This window comes from Polypterus senegalus, chromosome 6, assembly GCF_016835505.1.
Source record: "Polypterus senegalus isolate Bchr_013 chromosome 6, ASM1683550v1, whole genome shotgun sequence".
Taxonomy (NCBI): Eukaryota; Metazoa; Chordata; class Cladistia; order Polypteriformes; family Polypteridae; genus Polypterus; species Polypterus senegalus.
Genome location: NC_053159.1, coordinates 172,526,803 through 172,548,496, shown reverse-complemented (window position 1 = coordinate 172,548,496; position 21,694 = coordinate 172,526,803). Strand labels below are relative to the sequence as shown.

General features: G+C 39.5%; 1 protein-coding gene across 2 annotated transcripts in view; it reads right to left on the bottom strand.

Moving 5' to 3' along the window:
- cers6 (ceramide synthase 6) overlaps positions 1-21,694 on the bottom strand; it is a 184,978-nt gene that overhangs the window by 17,554 nt on the left and 145,730 nt on the right. For both annotated transcript variants that reach the window (XM_039757541.1, XM_039757542.1), the window contains exons 5-8: positions 20,845-20,895; positions 19,318-19,410; positions 10,038-10,166; positions 8,483-8,589 (exon numbers count right to left, since the gene is read on the bottom strand). In XM_039757541.1, the coding sequence (XP_039613475.1) occupies positions 8,483-8,589; positions 10,038-10,166; positions 19,318-19,410; positions 20,845-20,895 (380 nt within the window). The remainder of the gene's footprint in view (positions 1-8,482; positions 8,590-10,037; positions 10,167-19,317; positions 19,411-20,844; positions 20,896-21,694) is intronic.

Genomic DNA, 21,694 nt, shown 5'->3' with positions numbered 1-21,694 from the left:
AAATGTTTGATTTATGTTTTCAACCCCTACAAAAGTAATATTACATTTGAAGACAGAGAAGACCAATTGCCAATTTTGGATCCACAAATTGAACCACATACAGTACTTACTATGGGTGAACAAACTGAACTAAAATAAATAAGCTTTTAACGTAGTTGATAAAAATTAGATATACATTGAGCAAGTTGTCTTTAGAAATCTCAAGGATCTTGTAAATGTGTGCCCCTTGATTGATGATCTTCAAAGTTGGGGTCTCCTGTGAAGCATCAAGCGGCAGAAGAAAATGACACCCAACCAATGATCAAGCGGTTTGGGGGAATTGGAGTCTCTTGTCCTGGAGCTTTGTCCCCCGATCACACCTGCACTGTAGTTCAAAAACAGATGTACTGCACCCTTAAAACTGCTGCGCTACTGTCAGGACCGCCAGCAGGACAGATGTGCAGAGTGTAAGCAGCATAAGCAGCAGGTGTTGCATCCAATTCAGTCCCCCTTGGCCCACCCTGTTAGAAATGTCAATCAAACCTCAAAATCGGGGACATTTCACGATCAGGGCTTGCACAGAAATCAATACTTGACCTCACACCTCTACAGATCACTGCAAGGTCCAAACTGTATTCTGTTAAAAAAAGTGATTCACCTTTACGAATGCTGCACTGGCAGCCGATAACCCGTGAGAATGCGCGTTTCTGTGGATCATTCACAGGTGACAGTTGCTGCACTGAATGCTTGATTCTTTTCATGTCATAGAACAGGAGCACTAACTAATAAAACACCTACAAATGATGGCACACTGCAAGACACCAAGTGCACTACAGTAAAGTCAGACAATGCACCTCACAAACAATTTAGGCAAATCGTGATACAGCCTTGCCCTGTGGTGGGCTCGCGCCCTACCTGGGGTTTGTTTCCTGCCTTGTGCCCTGTGTTGGCTGGGATTGGCTCCAAAAGACCCCTGTGACCCTGTAGTTAGGATATAGCAGGTTGGATAATGGATGGATGGGTGACACAGCCTTCCACTTTGTCGCGCCCTCTGAAAGGCCATCACACACCACCTAGGGGTGAGGGCACCCCAGGTTAAGAACCCTTCATCTACTTTGTTGTTTTTAATCCACACTGCATTAGTAGAGTTCCCAGTGTTTATCACACACAGTCACCATATACACTATACTCATGTATAAGTCGGGTCTTGAAATTCGAAAAATCAATCATAAAATCAGACCCTGACTTTTACGCCCGTTAAAAAATACGACAGTTAATCTTCTTACCTCCTCCAATCACGCATCAGTTTCTCAGACGCATCAAATTTGTTGCAGCAGCGCAGTTACCAATTTCTTTCGCTACTTTAACGATATTTAATTTAAAACCAGCTTCATATTCTCTTCTGATTGAACGCTCCATCGCAGATAAGGAATACTCTTACGATAAAGGTGTATGAGGGTGTGAGATAGAAAAAACACAAATCAGTGCAAATGTCGCTTCGTAATAGTTTGGGTCTTACCGTGTGGTCACGTAGGCATAATAGAGAGAGACAGAAGTTAGAAGCACATGCTGATACAGCGCATTGCCGCACACACATAGAAGATAAAAGGCCGTGTGCTCCGTGGTTACTCTCTCAGGTGGGCGTTAGCATATTATAATCCCTCAGACCAATAGCGTGAGTTTTCCGCATTCGACTTATACGACTGACATTATAAAATACCAGAAATTATACTGTAAAATCAAGTCCTGACTTATCTGCAGAAGAACTTATCCACGAGTATATACGGTATTAATCTTGCTATAATAAGAGTCGCTGGATATTGATTTGGACACAAAAGTTTTCATATTACTGTTGAAAGTATTATCTGTTCTACTTACTTATGTGTGTCTAGGCTTACTTGTATTTAGTCAAACATTTAAGAGTTTTTCACTTTTACTAGTTACGTTAAACATAATATGATCTCTCAAATGTGGCTCCTTTCAAATGTAAATATTGTGATGGACGATATGCAGAGGTGGGCTTCCCAGCAGGGAAGGAGGATGCTTCCTTAACCGGACGGAAGGCCAGCCCAATGCCATTTCAAGAAACGGAACAAAGAACACTCGTCTTTGCCCAGGATAGAGGCAGAGGATGTTAGTTCCAGGAGGAATACACGGGCATCTCGGCAGGGTTAGATCCAGGCAAAAATACCAAGCAGTAAGGCCCATATAATGGAAGGACTGGGGAGGACAATGGATTACCTCCCCTAGAACATTGGATGCCAGCAGTGCCCCTGGGTTCCCACAGAGCACTATGAAACTTGGAGTTCTTTGTGTCAGCCATGTTGGGAACCATGGATGCCACCAAGGGGTGCTGCCAAAACAAAACAGCCATATGGCATGGGATTTCTGCCTAACCCAGAAGTGCCTGCAGACCATGTGGACGGAAGGGCAGAAGCACTTTCATGTTAACCAATATAAAAGGACTTGCCGCCCCCATCCAGGCAAGTCAGAGTCGGGTGGGAGTGGACAAAGCTCGCCTGGGAGGTGTCGAGGAGAAGTGAAAGAGAGAATCTGTGGAGAGTTGTGGTGACTGTGCTTATGAACTTTTGTGAAAGGTAATAGTACAAATAAATCAAATTTTATTTAAACGGGACTTGTCTCTGCGAAGTTGTGTCAGGGGTTTGGGGATCTCTGGTGCCCCTAGTGGTTCAAACATTCAAAGAAAGATAGAGAAGTAGGTCGAGTACAAATATCTTTATATAATCAAAAATATGCCAGACTATTGTTTACACAGAAAAGGTAGAGAGACACACACTTCCATGCATAGATGTTTATATATATATATATATATATATATATATATATATATATATATATATATATTCAAAAAAAATACAAGGCAAAGCCCTCACTCACTCACTCACTCACTCACTCACTGACTCACTCACTCACTCACTCACTCATCACTAATTCTCCAACTTCCCGTGTGGGTGGAAGGCTGAAATTAGGCAGGTTCATTCCTTACAGCTTCCTTACAAAAGTTGGGCAGGTTTTATATCGAAATTCTACGTAATGGTCATAACTGGAAGCTGTTTTCTCCATTTACTGTAATGGAGATGAGCTTGAACGCCGTGGGGAGTTTCGTGTGACATCATCACGCCTCCCACGTAATCACGCAGTACATAGAAAACCAGGAAGACCTCAAAAAGCGCTTAAGAAAACATGCATTATATAATTGAGAAGGCAGCGAAACAATAAGAAGCGGCGACTGACATATACAACCATATTCATGAGTTCTGCTACTGAAACAAAGCACGATGTAAACCTACACTTTAAATTAAGTTCATAGACAGGCTGCCGCTGGCGTTTGTAATTTAGTGCCTGCCCATATAAGGCCGTCCGTCAGCGGCAATCCAATAGCAAACTGCCACGGGTAAATATTCACGGGTGAAGGACTGTGCTTATGGAGAGGAAGATGAGATGGTCAGGGTGGTGTTTGACACAAACTCAGCGAAACTGCGAGAGAAAGTTTTAAGTGCCAGGACTAAGGTAACATTAAATACAGCCATGGACATAGCGAGATGGCACCAGCACAGCTGGGAACCTTCGATGCATGTACACCGAGTGGCTCACGTGAACTGGCGCAGTGCACAGATAAAAGCAACAGTTCCAAAGAGCTGAACAAAACCGAATTACACAATTGAAAAGGCAGCAAAAATATGAAGCGTCTGATACATACAAGCATATTCATAAATCCAACTACTGCGGAAACAAAGCACACGTTGGAAAAAGTTAATGTCCCGCTAAAGGAAGACAGTGTAAAAAAAACCCGTGCATGCAGTGTGTCAGGTCTCAGATAAAGAAGAAGACGAGCTGTTTATTGATGCAGTAAGAAACGAATCGATGAAAGAAACCTGTCATCTTTACAACGATTGACAAACACGGAATGTAACTTGAACACAACACATCCTACAAATACGAACCTGATTAAAAGAAATAATGATAATCAAATCCTTGATGACAGCAACACTCAGTAACACTCACAAAACAAATACTGTATATTGACAGTCATGTTACGTTATTTTTAAAATGTTCCCTTTTCTTTTTCTAGCTTTTTTAACACACTACTTCTCCGCTGCGATACGCGGGTATATATATATATGTATATATATATCCCGATCTACATACTCGAATAATGGATACTTTATTCGCCATCAATGATTGTTTTGGTAAAGCCATACTCAGTGTATTCATTAGATGAACGGTAAAAAAGTAAGAGCGAGGGAGGATGACTTATTGAGGCATGCAGGCTGTAGTGCGCGTCAACTCTATCTGAATTGCGCGATCACATTTGAAAAATATATCTTTTCAAGTTCTATTTAGTCCATATGTGTCAAACTCAAGGGCCGGGCCACATCCGCCCGGCGTAATTATATCCGGCCCACGAGATCATTTTATATACTGTATTATTGTTATTAATGGCCCGGGTATATGAAGCGCTGATAACACAATAAACTACAGATCCCATAATGCAGTGCAACGCTTCAGCTGCCTTGCCGAACACTTACCGCGTTAATCAAGTCTAGCTTATGATGCTGCAAGTTATTGCGAAGCTAGCTCACGCGATGCTGGAGAGAAAAGTTGATTCTGAAAATAGAGCCTTTAAAAACCGATGGGAGGCTGAGTATATGTTTACTGAACCCGTGTGTCTCATTTGTGGAGCTAATGTGGCTGTAATTACAGAATTTAATCTAAGACGGCACTATGAGACAAAACATCAGGGTAACCTGAATGCAATGCAGAAGATACAGAAAGCAGAAGAATTAAATAAGAATCTGACACTTCAGATTGTGCATGTTTGGTAGCACATATCTGTGTGAGAAGCTCTTCTCAGTGATAAAGACTAACAAAACAGCACACAGGGGTCGCCTCACTGATGAGCACCTGCAATCCATCCTGAGAATCTCCACAACACAGAACCTCACACCAAACAGAAACGAACCTGTGGCCAAAAAAAGATGCCAGGCGTCCAGCTCTAAAATGACATATGAGCAAAGACAACTGAATGATTTGATTTGTTATTGCTGAAAGGAACACATTTTATTTATATTTCCAGGTTTTGTTATGCAGCATGTTCATATTTGAATTTGTATAATTTTGACAGGATATATTTTTATGGAGAGCAAAATCTTTTGGGATATTTAAAATCTAAGTTTATTTTTTATATAAAATTACATAAGAGTAAAGAAATTTGAATGTTTGTTCTTTTAACGTTTACTTTATTTCTAACTTGTATAATTTAGACAGGATATATTTTTATGGAGAGCAAAATATTATAAGTTGTTTAAGGTTTGAGTTGATTTATTCACGAATAATATTCCTGTCTGTTTTTACCATTCCTACCAAAGATATTTCTGTCGACTAAATAAAAATTCCTTCTATTTAAAATTTAAATAGAACTTGAACAAATACGATAGTTCATAATATCCACGCAGACTTGCACGTAAGAGCGGGAGTTATCCGTTTTAACAAGCAGCGTATTGCACTGATACGAAATAGCTGTGTGTGTATATATGTAAATATGTATGTATATGTATATATGTTTATTTATGTGTGTGTGTATATATATGTGTATATATGTAGATATATATATGTGTATATATGTGTATATGTATATATATATATATGTTTATGTGTGTGTGTGTAATATTATATATATATATATATATATATATATGACAACAACACTCATCACTCACAACAGTGACAAAACAATTACATTGACAATCATGTTACGTTAAAATCAAAATGTTTCCTTTTCTTTTTCATTGCTCCTTTAACACACTACTTCTCCGCTGCGAAGCGCGGGTATTTTGCTAGTATATATATATATATATATAAGGACACATCCTTAATGGAAGAACGGGGGATGTCTTATGACGGGCGTTATCTCTCCCAATCTGTTATTTGGCAGGTTGTAATGGCATCTCAGATTCCAAAAGGGCTGCATGGGAAGTGGTGTTTGCCAGCTCAACCCTGTTGGGTTCAGTTGTGCCCACAGCGGGTGCTGCAGGAACTGTTGTGCTCTTTTATCTAGGGGTCCAACCTTACCCAGAAGTACTCCCAGGCCACAGTTATGCAATACCGGAAGTACACCCAGGATTCTGAATATAAGGAGCCACCTGCCTTCATTTGGGGAGCCAGAGTCGGAGGAGGAAGAGGATGAAACTTGCCAGAAGGAGAGGAGACAGAAGAGACTGGAGAGAAGAAAGAAGGCAGAGTGTTATACTGTATATTGTACTGTTCACAGGAAAAGAAGGAACAAAGGAAAAGTGTTTCCCTCTTGTAAATAAAGCGTGTGTTGCACTGCACCTGTGCCTGGTGTCTGTTGTGTTGGGAGTTTTGGAGCTGGAGTGCCCCCTGGTGGTCACTATATATGGTTAAAGCTTCAAACCCAGAAACTGTGGGTTCAAAATTTGGTACTGACTGTGTGTGATCCTGAGTAGGTCACTTCACCTCCCTCCACTCCAACTGGAAAAACCAAAAGAAATGTAACCAATTGTATCTTAAAAGTCGTAACTTGCCTTGGATAAAGGCATCAGTGAAATAAAAATAACAATATCTTCATTGACAATCTGCTCTGTGTTTATTTTAGAAAAGCAGAAGGCGAAAGTAGTAACCAAATTGGCCAGTAAGAGTCTTAGGGGTCTGCTTAGGGTCCGAGGAGGAGGTGTGCGTCCGGATACAGCGTAGGTATGGCGTAGGCTTGATGCAGAAGTATTAATTCATTAACTAAAGATGAGTTGTTCTGCTTCTTTAGTATTCAGAATATTAAATTGTGATTGTAAAGTCAACATTTTTATACACTGATTTTGCCATATTCCTAATCAGTTCTGGATGCTGTCATTTTACTGAAGATCAATAATTGTTTAAGGCAAGTTGTTTTGTAAAGTTAATATTAACACCCATGTACTACTAACTGTATACTGCTGTATACAAAGACTCGGCCAATTCCATCCTTTGGAGCAAATGAAAAGTGTAGTCAACTGTAATCAGAAAGCTGACGTTTGGCGCAGCGAGTGTCATTGCTATCTCAGCATGAGGACGTCACGTTCATTCATGATTGTGGTTCCTTCGATGTGAAGAATGAGTGTCCTCCCTATATCTCCTGTACAATTGTAAGGGATGCCTTTAGGTCCCAGTGAATCAATACTTCTTTATTTCATATAGTATTTTTATAATACCCGTCATTACAATAAGCTTAACAATAAACACTGCCAGTTCCAAGAAACTTCCAAGGCTGATTTTTCCACCCTGTGTCTGTTATGGCCATACTAGGGTCCTGGAGCTGTGCCTATTGTTTTGGGTCCATAAAGAACGAAGGTTTATACTAATAAGTAATTATAAGGTCATGCAGGATTTTTAAAATTTAGCAAACCTAAGTATGATGACTGGCAGATAAGCCATCAGTAAAAAGGGAGTATTGCTTTATGTGTTTTTTTAATCCCTTAGAGGGGAAGAAATGTCACCTCTTATCTCTTCCTGTCCTCTCAGTCCTTTCTTTCTCTCCTTCATCTGAAGGATTTAATCAGTTTCAACCACATGGAAAATACTGCAATCTCAGATAAACCTCATGGTTCTTGACATTTCAGTAAAGCGTCTTGCACAAATTTAGTCTCCAATGTAGAAGCCTGAATACAATACAGATGGCACACTAGCCTGACGCCGCATCTGCTGATCTGTACATGCCTTATCTAAGCCACTTAATCTAATTTAAGGCAGACGACTATCATAGCAGCACTGGGTGGAAAGCAGGAGCCAACCCTTGATGGATTCATGCAAAGCAAGCAATCAATAAATAAAGAAATAAAAGGACTTCCGTCGACTGCCTTGCTTACAAAAAAAAAGATTAACAGTTTAAAAAAAAAAAAAGAAAAAGAAATAAAAGAATTATATCTATATAAAGGCGCTATATAAATAAAATGCATCATGGTTCCATCCATCTATTATCGAACCTGCTATATCCTAACTACAGTGTCACAGGGCGTCTGCTGGAGCCAATCCCAGCCAAGATAGGGCGCAAGGCAGGAAACAAACTCCGGGCAGGGCTCCAGCCCACCGCAGTGCATTATGGTTATTTTTATTATTAGTCAGTCTGTCAGTTTCCAACCCACTTTATCCTAACACAGGGTCACGGGGGTTTGCTGGAGCCAATCCCAGCCAGCACAGGCTGCAAGGCAGGAACAAATCCTGGGCAGGGCACACACACACACCAAGGACACACTAAGGATAATTTAGGATTGCCAATGCACCTAACCTGCATGTCTTTGGACTCTGGGAGGAAACCCACGCAGACATGGGGAGAACATGGCAACTCCATGCAGGTTGGACCCGGGAAGCAAACCCAGGCCGCCCTATTATTATTATTGTTATATTCAAAGACAGAAAAAAACAGTAAACAAAGCAGATCATTCAAAAGCATGCAATTATATAAGAAAATTTTAATTTAAAATTCACTTACCAAATTGGATAAATGCCAAGTCTGGTGATAATGAAGACTAAGGCAAACATGACAAATAAAACGTCACAGAGTCTTTGACACTTAGCATAGTTTGCCATTTTAGCTGCCTGCAAGCAAAGTAAAACATATTTATATGGTGTTATATGTATTGTAAATCTCTCTCTCTAAATACAGTATATATATATATAGATTTACATATGACTATAAATTTACACACACACACATATATATATATATATATATACACACAGTATATATATGTACTGTATACATATTTATAGATATATATATATATACAGTATGAGGGTAATTCAAAATGTAAAGGCAAATTGAAAATTTCCGCAACAAATAGAAGCTGATGCAATATAACACATTCATGGTGGCTTATGGGTAGCCTGAGCATGCACAGTGCAGCATTCTGTCATTAGTCCCGTTGAAACTAAAATCAGATGAAAATGGATGTCTGATGCTGGATTGTAACCATTATTGAACAATGTCAACATATAACGTGCTGTGCTATGCTTAGAGAAAAACTGAAACCTGCAAATCGCAGCAAAAGAAGAGGGAAACTGTCAAAAACAGCCTTACTGCTCCATGATAATGTATGTCCACATGTGAGTAGCTGTAACAGTGCAGGCAATGGAACAGCTGCAGTTTGAACATCTTCCACATCCCCCTTACAGCCCTGATCTAGTGCTATGAGACATCTTCACATCTTCAGCCCACTTAAAAAACTCGCAGGTTCATCTCCGATGATGAAGTTAAGGAAGAGGTACAGACATGGACTCGGGAGCAGCTGAAAAGCTTCTTCTCCCAAGGAATGAAGAAGTTAGTGCAACGATACAAGAAGTGCATCAACCTATGGGGAGACTGTGTGGAGAAGGGATAGAACTGTTATGTTCATCTAATCGTGGGTACCATTATTAAAGGGTAGGTTGCCTTTACTTTTTGATCCTCCCTTATATATACTGTATACACACACACACAAGAAGACCGGCTTGATTTCCAGAGTTAAGGATGGCATGCCTCCAGACTTAAGTTTTATCTTCTGGTCCTTAACTCAAAATATTTCTGTGAAGTGCAGAAGAACAAAGGGTGCTGGAAGATAGATCCTATTCCTGCAGCATCGGGAGTAAGCCAAATGGCATCCCTGGAAGGGGCTCCAGTCCATTGTTGATGTTCACTCATTTACTTGGCCAAATCACTTATTCAAACACAGGTTGATGAGAACAAAAGTCCAATTCAACAGCATTGGGTGATGACAAGAACCAGGGTTAGATGGGCTGCTAGTCTAGAACATGGTAGCTCACGCTTATAGTGCCCAGTTAATCTAACCAAATCTTATGGGGTGCAAGTTTGGCCTAGACCAAACATGGCTCCATCATCTACATGTTTAGAAGCCCTAGTAGGTTTACTTCACTGTTTAATTAGCAAACAACACAAAGTAGAATGGCTACAGTAAGTACCAAAAAGTCAATGATTTGTCACAGGAAGTGACATACATTTAATAAATCACACATGCAGGGAACAAGACAACCGTGATGGCCTACTGTACCTCCAGAAGAATGTCCGCTGCATCATGAAGGCACATAACCAGAGTTCCCACCCGGACCATGTTGTTCACGTAGGAGAAGGTCATCAGCGAGACTGTGGCAATGTGATGCATAAACATAATTAAAAAATCCTAAACAAAAAAGGGGGAAAAAACAGACAATAAAAATGAACCCTAAACTTAACAAAATGGCAGACAGTCCACTACAGATACAAGACAACAGGCTGCACTGATGTTCATAAACCAGATAAAAAGGCATCCTCTGTCTGACCCACCAACACTGACGACTGTCAGCCAAAGAATTATTGAGCAGAGGTGAGTCAAGAAACACTTAATAGCAACGGCAATATGTCTGCATAATGCCTCATTGGGACTGAGACTGCCAAGTTGGAAGATTTCTTTCTTTTGAATTTTCTTGCTTTATAGTCATTCCAGTGTGTGTTTAGCCCAAAGTGTGTGTGTTTATTTATTTACTTACTTATCTACCTATTTATTTATTTAAAAGCCAAATGTCCCCTTGGGGACAAATACAGTTCCATCTATTTAACTAGTATTTTCATACAAGAGTATTTATTGATTTATTTATTCATTTATTTTACAAACTAATAATCCTATCTGCAGTGGGCTGGCGCCCTGCCCGGGGTTTGTTTCCTGCCTTTTGCCCTGTGTTGGCTGGGATTGGCTCCAGCAGACCCTGTGACCCTGTAGTTGGGATATAGCAGGTTGGATAATGGATGGATGGATAATCCTATCTATCTATCTATCTATCTATCTATCTATCTATCTATCTATCTATTATAAAGTGCCTTTCATATCTATCTATCTATCTATCTATCTATCTATCTATCTATCTATCTATCTATCTATCTATCTATAAAGTGCCTTTCTATCTATCTATCTATCTATCTATCTATCTATCTATCTATCTATCTATCTATCTATCTATCTATCTCTCTATTATATGGTGCCTTTCATATCTATCTATCTATCTATCTATCTATCTATCTATCTATCTATCTATCTATCTATCTATCTATCTATCTGCTATATAGTGCCTCACATAATTATCTATCTACCAATCTAGAGTATCTATTGTAACAGAGAGCTGGGACACCTTCATAAGGGAAGGACCTCTTATGGAACGACAGAGGGCAGCCCCCTTGGCTTGCTAAGGTGCCACGGGTTTGAAGCATGGAATCTTAACCCTGCTGAGGCCTGTGGCATGGAGAAGAGCTAAGTCCTCCTCTGCATGGCTGCAGCCACACCCGGAAGTGCTGCCGGAAGGAGATTGTGGAATAAGTGGAGCAGTTCCGGGTGCTCTATAAAAGGGGCCACCTCACTCCATTCAGGGACTAGAGTTGGGAGGAGGAGGACAAAGCATGAGAGAGGAGGAGTGGAGGCAAACAAGAGAAACAAGAGAGAGAGAGCGCACAAGAGACTGCTTGTGCTTATTGTGATTATACTGTGCTGTACATGTGGGAAATGATCAATAAGTGTTTCCCACGGCAGAATAAATGTGTATCGTGCTGAACTTGTATCCTAGTGTTTGTTGTGTCAGGTGTTCATGGAGTTGAATGCCTCTTGGTGTCCACACTATCTATCTATCTATCTATCTATCTATCTATCTATCTATCTATCTATCTATCTATCTATCTATCTATCTATCTATAATAATGGCAAGAAAATGGCAATTAACAGTGGAGAAGAGAATTATAACCCTTCAAACTGTAAGAGTTTCCTTTAGAGCACAGGGCTTGTTTGAATTTGAGATCTATAATAGTACTGAATAGGAAAGGGTTATGTATGGTTTGAGGAGTCCAGTGTCATTGCATAAACTAGATCTAAAGAGTGCGTTCATTGAACAAGCTCATTTTTCTAAGAACGATGAACTTAACGTAACATATTTTCAAGTGAAGAACTTGAATGTGAGCGAGTTCAGTTTTATGTGATATTCTGGATCTGGTTTAGGGCCACATTAAACATTTTGCCTTACCTTGTAATGTTGCGGTGGAAGTACAGTATTCAGATAAGCACAAATAGTGGATTTTTACAAATATTTATTTCGTACAAATTTTTTGCCATTTATTTGTATCCAGAAAAAATAACGTAAAACCAAAGAGGCAAGCAGTGAAGCTCCGCTTTCTTTTTTAGGAAAACGTTGTTCTTCACGAGGCCATTTTATATTTTTCCACGTTGGACATGAAATATATGACACAAACTTTGGCAATGTGATTTGACCGGCAGTGTATTAAGTTAGTTCACAGTCACCATTTGTGTCACACAGTTGGAAATAGAGTGGTAATTTATATGTATACTTTTTAATTTCTTTTTTGTCTGGGAGGATATTAGCACATATAGTTATATGTGTTTGTTGCTGGGTATATCTCAGTAAAGTGTTTTTAAAGAAAAAAAAAGTCTTCATAATTATTGTATTTTATTCAAGAACACTGTAATAGCCTAAAATAAGGCATGTAAAATTGGAAAAGAGTAAACTCGGGGTCATTTATTCTCACTCCTTAAAAAATACAAAATGAACTAAACATGAACTCGTTGAAAATTGAAGTGGTGAACTATGAACATGAGTTTATTCATTTTAATCTGTGTGAACTGAACTTTGAGCGAGTTCTTGTGAGGTGTGAACGTGCACAACACTGGAGGAGAGCCTTGTGATGGGTCACCATGGACAATTGAAGCCAACACCACTGCTTTGTTCCAATGGCGATTCCCCCATGGAGGATGCCACCCTAAAAGAGCTTGGTAAATGTTGGTGGAAATTCTCTGAGGTTTGCTGTTGGCACTGATCCTGGGTCTCGAAGACACAAAAAAGACAGACTTCCTTCAGGAAAAAAAAAATGTTTAAGAACCACTGCTTTAGAGAAATTGCAAAGAAAGCCAAGGAGTCAGTGAGCACACGTTCACACACACCATCAAAAAGAAACTCTGAGAGGAGCAGGTCTGGCAGACAGTGGCGTAGCCTGGGGGGCAAGGGGGGACATCTGTTCCCGGGCGCAGCATCCAGGGGGCGCCAAATCGATGTTACGAAATTTTAGAATGAAATGTTTTCCATTCTTAAATGCACTAAAAAGTAAATAAAAAACATTTACATACTCAGCGCATCACTCCATCAGTATGAGGATATCTTTTTCCTTTGTTTTTTGTCTCATTCTGATTTCGAAGCACATATTAGTTCTATATACCCAACAGACAATAATTTATCCCTTCCACTACTATAACATGCTTGACTCCCACCAAGAAACATTTTTGACGTTATTAAACAGGTCGCACGACTGACACGAGGCATTAGTGTATCATTGTCTAAGTTGTTGCAAACGTCAATTCTGTGTGCCAAGTGATTTGTGTTTATGTGTTTGATAGAAAATTGATTGGGCTGTGGTGAAGTATTCTAGTAGATGGCTGCAAAAGTCTAAACGTTTCTTCATCATGTTTTCGTACGTATAAATTGTAAGTAATGCAGTTTTAATAAATATACAGTGGAACCTCAGTTTACGAATAACTTGGTTTACGAGTGTTTTGCAAGACGAGCTAAATTCTTTAATAATTTTTGACTTGATAAACGAGAGATGTCTTGCAATACGAGTAGTATGGATACACTTTGTCTGCTGAGCGTTATGTGATCACAACTGAGCTGATGGTTCTTCTCTCTCTCTCACGCGCGTCTCCATCTCCTTATCTCTCTCGCTCACATCTCTCTCTCTCATCTCTTTGCAGGTCTCTCTCCTTCACCTTATCTCTCTCGCTCTCACACGCGTCTCTCCATCTCCTTATCTCTCTCGCTCCGGTGCGCGCTCTCTCCTTATCTCTCTCACTCCAGCGCGTGTCTCTCCTTATCTCGCTCGCTCCTGCACGTGTCTCTCTCTCTCTCTTCTCTTGAGGGCAATCGTCTCCTATTCTCCATCTGAGACTCTGTGAGCCTCACTCATATAGTCAACATCCGTATGAGCGTATACTGTTTACTACAGCATTGTGACTGTGTGTGTGTGTGTGTGTGCTGTGAAGTGCGAGTCCCCGTCTTGCCCCCCAAAACACGAAGCTGAGTTTCAGTACTTTAATAACACCAGTTTTATTCAGCTTGAAACAGCAACAGCGCGGTTATTTATCGTAGTAGGATCTTTATAATGTTCCTTGTATCACCCATCGACAGCAGGCGCTTATAGCATGTCTGCGATCTTTTGGGATGCGCTTATACGGTGAACTACTACAGTGATGGGAGACTGCGATTGCTTTGGGACGCTCTTCCGTGTGTTGTCCCGTTGGGTGGAATCCCACAAGAGTTTAGAAACTCACTCACACCAGCCATGATTCTTTGTAAAGGTAAAGTGCAGGTTAATTTGTTTTATGTATTTTTAATTTATATTTTGTATTATTCATTTTTATATGAATAGTTTTGGGTTGTGGAATGAATCATCTGAGTTTCCATTATTTCTTATGAGGAAATTCACTTTGATATACGAGTGCTTTGGACTGCGAGCACGTTTCCGGAACGAATCATGCTCACAAACCGAGGTTCCAAAATATCATTATTTTCCTTTATAATTTGCTATATAAGTTTTTAAAAATCATTTTTAAATGCGGAAAACAATTTTTTCTTAAAAAAACTAATGACAGATTTAGATTTTAAAGAACACGTGGCGGCCTTATCATTTTCGGAGACTTTTTATTTACTAAATTATACAAACACGTACAAACATTTGACTTCTTAATTACAATAAAATAATCAGGATCTCATGCATTCTTTCATAGTGGCATATATTTTTTTCAATGTTTCTGACAACATAATTCAAGGGATAAGTAATATATACATTTTTAATTATTATAGAAATATTCTTGATTTTTGTAAGAAAAGATGCTGCAAAATTACAAACTTTATTGAGTTTATTTAACAACCATGAGTTCTCAAGAAAGAAGATATATATCTATATTTAATTTTTTAACGATATTTTAGATTTTATTTTATTTATTATTTTTATTATATTATTATATCCAATGTAATGTTTTTGCAGTGTTATATTTGAATAATATTTATAACCATTGTTGTCTTAATTATTTTACTTCGTTCTATCTTTACAAATTTTGTGAAACCTTGAAAATATTTGCATAAAAGTGCTTTAAAAAATTTAAATATTTAAAAATTTAAAACTATTTAAAATAAAAAATATGAAATTTTTTTCTTAAAATACTATTATTTAAAATGCATTTTTTAAAATTTTCTTTCCCTTCTCCATTGCATTTTGGCAAATAGGAGGGGGCGCGAAATCTTCAGTTGTACCTGGGCTCTGAAAGCCCTAGCTACGCCTCTGCTGGCAGACCCAAAGCCACAACGGGATCAGAAGACGAGTTTCTGAGAGCCAGCAACTTGTGTGATGGATGCAACGTAACACATCCAGGGGTCCTGCAGCAGCGATGGAGTCTGCCCTCCTCTTTTAGATAGACTGACAGTAATACTGGGCTGTTGTACCGTGTTAGCCATTATGAATGTAGTGAGAAGTCGAGCAAAATGACAAACACCTTTCATTGGCTAACTAACAAGATTACAATATGCAAGCTTTCGAGGCAACTCAGGTCCCTTCTTCAGGCAAGACATAATCATAAGCATGTAACCATAAGCAATAATAAGCTTGCATATTGTAATCTTGTTAGTTAGCCAATGAAATGTGACATTTTGCTCGACCTTTCACTAGATAGACAGACAGAAAGAAATAGAATTCTGTGACAGAAACATGCAAGTAAGAATCTCCTAAAATTTACACATGATAAATGTACTCGAAGATAAATATTCCATTATAATTGCAGACAAAAAGATTTTTAAAAAGATTTTAATGAACCAAGTTTTAGTTTAAGAGCACCACATATGGTCAAGAAAATCGAAAGCCTAGGGATCGTAAATGGACTTTGAGCTTCCAAGCTCCCTTGAAATAAATATTTTAGTACAAAGTGCATTCAGATATTCTTTTTTTTTTTAACATTTTTATTTATACTTGAGCAATTTTTGATGATATTTTTAAAAAATGTATTTTTTTTTTGTGGTAAATGCCTACCAAGGTCTCAAAGGACGCCACAAGCATGAAGACTTCCTATTGTGCTGATGAAATCCTGTCAGAAGGATTTCTGGAGAGATAGCAGGCAGAAAATTGAAGGTCACTTCTAGAAATGCACCCCACAGTGCCATCTTAACAGTTACTAGAAATAATCATAATATAAATCCGATAATAATAACTTTAATTTATCTGTGTACGTAAACACAACAACAACATACGGTACTAATAATCACAAAAAGCTAATAAGAATTTGTTCAAATGTAAACACTGTAAATAAAGCATAACTAAAAATACAGCAAAACTTATTTATTAAATTATTCAAGGATTCATTTTCAGAATGGTCTTATTTTTAAACAAGGTCACAGGGGCTACAGCTTATCCTGGCAACACTGAGCAATTCAAGAGCCAACCCTGGAGGGCACACCAGTCCATCACAAAGACACACACACTCACTCACCCGCTCTCACACACAAGCTAAACATGTTACTACAATATACGGTGTAGTAATACTCCTAATATAGAAAGGAATTCTTTGTCCATTTTTATGTTAATTTTCAACAGGTTTATCCATTTTTATTTTTTATAAATTTCTTTTCCCAAAATACAAGAGCAGAGCGGGAATCAACTCTGGCCAGGATGTGAGTCCTTTGGACTCCCACAGTGACTCAGTTTAAAGTCACCAGTCAACGTAACCTGCAGGTCTTTGAGAGCCGGCAAAGAAAAAAAAAACAACATACAGGGGACAGGAAGAACATGCAAACTCCACACAGACAGAGAGCAGGGCTGCGATTCAAACCCCATCCTCTAGAGGTGTGAGGGAGCAGAGCAGGACCAACTACTGCGACAACCTGCTGCCCAGCCCTCCACCAGCTAGAAAGAAAATGAAAGTAAGAACAGTAAGAGTCATAGCCACTAATACTGCAATGTGAATACCATCAATCACATCTCATCCTTCTGTACTTCTTGTACTAATTTGGGTTATAAGAAAATGATAATAATATCACATACAAATGTTAAGTACAATAATGATTAGAGTAAAGGCATAAACAGGATGCTAATAATCCTGTTACATCTTGAGAGTTGACACTACTATCATCAGCATATATACAGAAATAAGACATCCATCCATCTATTTTGTTTACCTGATTTTTCTTTTACTGAGGTGAGCAGCACTGGGTGATCATCCTAACAGCACTGGGCACAAGGCTGGAACTGAGCCTTGCTCATCACAACGCAACACAACACAACACAACACGTTCAAAGCAGCTTCATTCAATTCAGGGTTATGGAGGGTGGAGACTGTCTACAGAGCAGGAACCAACACTGGACAGGATGCTAGTTCAGCATAGTTAATTTATTATTATAGATAGATAGATAGATAGATATGAAAGGCACTATATAGTTCATTTGGTTAGATAGATAGATAGATAGATAGATAGATAGATAGATAGATAGATAGATAGATAGATAGATAGATAGATATGAAAGGCACTATATAGTTCATTTGGTTAGATAGATAGATAGATAGATAGATAGATAGATAGATAGATAGATAGATAGATAGATAGATAGATAGATAGATATGAAAGGCACTATATAGTTCATTTGGTTAGATAGATAGATAGTTAGTTAGATAGATAGATAGATAGATAGATAGATAGATAGATAGATAGATAGATAGATAGATAGATATGAAAGGCACTATATAGTTCATTTGGTTAGATAGATAGATAGATAGATAGATAGATAGATAGATAGATAGATAGATAGATAGATAGATAGATAGATAGATAGATAGATAGATAGATAACATGGCCACTCCACTCTCCATTTGCACCAAAGAAGAGCAGCGGGTACTGATCCACTTTTTATGTGCTGAAATATCCTTGTTGGTTCTTCAGAATCAAGCTGCTGGCATCCTGCTCTTTCCTTAAGTTTAAATATGATAATTAGACAGTATGATGGACAGCTGGGACTTTTACCCGGACGGTTATTCTTCGTACCTTTGTAATGGAAGGACTGGGGGAAGGAGCTTGCACGGAGCAATACCTACCCCGGGACGTCAGAGGGCAGTCCCCCTGGCTTGCTATGGTGCCACGGATTTGGATCATGGAAGCTCAACACTGCTGGGGCCCTTGGCCACTGCCAGGGGGCGCAAGGGGAGCAGCTGAGCCCTCCTCTGCAGGGCTACCACCCCACCTGAAAGTGCAACTGGAAGGAGATTGTGGAACACTTGGAGCACTTCCGGGTGCTCTATGAAAGGGGCTGCCTCACTCCATTCGGGGAGTCGGGAGGTGGAGGACGAAGCCTGAGGGAGGACTGGAGGAAGAAGAGAAGAGAAGAGTCAAGAAGAAGAAAGGGACTGTGTATTTGATGCTTGTTGGTACTGTGCTGGAGTGTTGGGAAACGAGGGAAAAACATTAATAAACGTGGTGTGTGCTGGACTTGGGCTCTGCGTCTGTTGTGTCAGTTGCTTGGGGGTGGTTGACAACATATATAAATGAAGGACCTGAGTGTGTGTGTGTTTGTGCACAGCTTAACCGCAGGCCACTAGATGGCGCATAAAGGCACTTTCACATTTTTTTGGGCTTTCATGCACCTCACTACTCACTACGAAAGACGTGTGTATGTGTGTGTGGAGAGCAGTCTGCTCTGCTCACACTCAACCACAGGAGTTGATGTGAGTTCTATGAAAGATGTAGAAGCTTATACGAGTGAAGATGGCACATGCATGCACTTTTAACTTTTTTCGGCTCTTGCATGCACCTCACTTCTCATTCAATCGAAGCAGACAAACTCATCTTTGTGGTACACACATGTTGTACGTTCACACAACGAGCTAATATACAGTATGTTTGCCTGAGACCGGTGCCAGACTGTCCCGCTCAGTTTGTGCCACAGCTGCACTCGACTACACTTCCATCTCAGATCAGATACCACCTGTCCTGGGCCCAGTTAGTTGATGCCTCTGCAAGTTCACCCATATAGTAAAACTGCTAGGGAGTCTTAGGGTTGTTTTTTGTCCTGAAAACCACACACAGCTAGTATATAATATTGGTCAATAAACACATTTCATTATATAAAAGTTACAATTTTCAAAATGACCAAAGTAATTTATCGTCACCTTTCTGTTGTCCTTAGTCTACTCCAATGAGTCAGACCCCAAAGGCCACTTCTAGAACTTCTAAATCTGGAAAGCAAATCCTTGAAGAGTCGAGTTGTCTTACCTTCCGTTTGATGTCAGTGAACTGGGAGAACATCAAGGACCAGTAGAAGGAGAGCTCCACGATGTAATAATAATGCAGGTCGGCCGTCAGAGGCTGCAAGCAAACAAGAGAGGTTTCACATTGTTCTTCTCACATTGCTTTCGCAGTCCCGTGATTAAAAGCACAAGGGCAGGCCGCGTGCATCATCAAATGAATTATCAGACAAATGAACTGCTACCATTACTGGAACTAGGAATCGCATGGATTTTAGTGGAAAGGCAAATGAATAAATAAATGATGACTTTTGCAAAAAAACAATCAATACAAAGATATCCACCCATTCTTACCACCCATTTCTTGTAATTGATGGTCATAAGGTCGCCAAAACTGACAGATTCTTGTACATGGCAGGAATCAATTCTGGGTCAGTTTACCACAAGTCATCAATGAACTCAAGACACACGTATGTGAACATGGAGAGAATGTGCCACCCTCATATAAATGCCCACTAGACTGGCAGATGTGAACTTGGTGGGTTTGAGCTGTAAAGTGGCATCACAAGTCCTTATCTAACTACAAAAGACTCTTTCATGTCAAAGTGACAACAGATCTAAAGTACTGACAGAAAAATAGAAAATAACTGATGGCTCAATGCTCTATAACAGAGAAAGGATCAGCAGAGGAGAACAAAACCCAAGAAGACTTTGAGACCAGAGCTTCAATGAAGTACTAAGTAAAGGGTCGGAGTACTTGTGTCACTTTCCTATTTTTAATAAATTTACAATTGGGGTAGTAAGTGTTGCTTGATGATGGAAGAATGAATTTAAAGGATTTGAGCACAAGGCTGGGGCGGCACGGTGGCGCAGTGGGTAGCACTGCTGCCTCTTAGTTAGGAGACATGGGGTTCGCTTCCCGGGTCCTCCCTGCGTGGAGTCTGCACGTGTCTGCGTGGGTTTCCTCCGGATACTCTGGTTTCCTCCAACAGTCCAAAGACATGCAAGTTAGTTGCATTGGTGATCCTAAATTGTCGCTTGGTGTGCTTTATTGGTGTGTGTGTGTGTGAGTGTATGCGCGCCCTGCGGTGGGCTGGCGCCCTGCCCGGGGTTTGTTTCCTGCCTTGTGCCCTGTGTTGGCTGGGATTGGCTCCAGCAGACCCCTGTGACCCTGTAGTTAGGATATAGTGGATTGGGTAATGGATGGATGGATAGCACAAGGCTGTGACATAACAAAAATGTGTAAAAAGCTAAGGGGTCGCAATACAAAAATTGGATGTTTGATTCAATTTTCCTAATCGGGCAACTACAATCTATTTTAGTTAGGTGGAAGTAAATTAAAAAATGGGAATAAATGGAGTAGAACACAACAGTGAAGCTTAAACAAGTCTACTCTCCTGAGTGAAGAGTGCTGTACAAGAAATGAGTTGATTTATTAAAGCAGTCTTAGCTGAAAGAGACTAGACTCACAAATACAAAAATATAAAAATCATATACCGACACCAGAAAAGGAATCAATAACTCTGCAAGTTGTAAAAAGTATCTGGGCTCCTACCTGGTATGGATAGTTGTACCAACAGTCTCGGGTGTCCCACAGCCAGGAAGTCTAAAGAGAAAACAAAGAATCAGACAGAAAATACTTGGGACTCTTGTAAAAATGTTGTTTCAATTCTGTGTGGTCCTGCTAAAGCCCCTGAAGTAAAATGTTTTAATTTCCTGATGAAACTCCTGATAACACATAAGAAGCTTTATGTCATATAGCACCTTACCAGATGGACTGCCAACTAAGTGTACTTTACAGATATATTGCAATGTCGAAAAAATAGTTTTTGTATTTGGAACCATAGAAGGTTGCATTGTCACATAGTGTGTCTTTAGTAAATGCATTCCAAAAACGAATTCTTGCCTGACGAAGGGGTCCGAGTTTTCCTTGAAAGCTTGCATATTGTAATCTTTTTAGTCAGCCAATAAAAGGGGTCATTTTGCTTGACTTCTCACTGCATTCTAAAAAACTAATAAATTTAGCTATCACATTTCATACTTTGTTTCAGCCCAGTGCCCCTTTAGACAAAATGTCAAATAACAAGCTTTACGTGTCTCGCACCATAGAGTGAACATCAGCCCATGTCACTCTACATTTTTACAATCGTTTCCATACTTTTCTTATTGAAGCCCTGGAAGGTTTAGTGGATCTTTCAGGGTGACAAACTTTGTCAGGCATGAACATAGCAGAACAAAATAAAATATCCATAAAACAAGCAGGATTTACATAATGTAGAATTTTTCTCACAGTAATCCCCATCTCCAGTAGGCACACTGTATTACAATTGACACTGGAGCACTGACAGATTAACAGACTCATTCAGGATGACACCAAAAGAGAGTTCTTCTTGGTTTATAGTGCA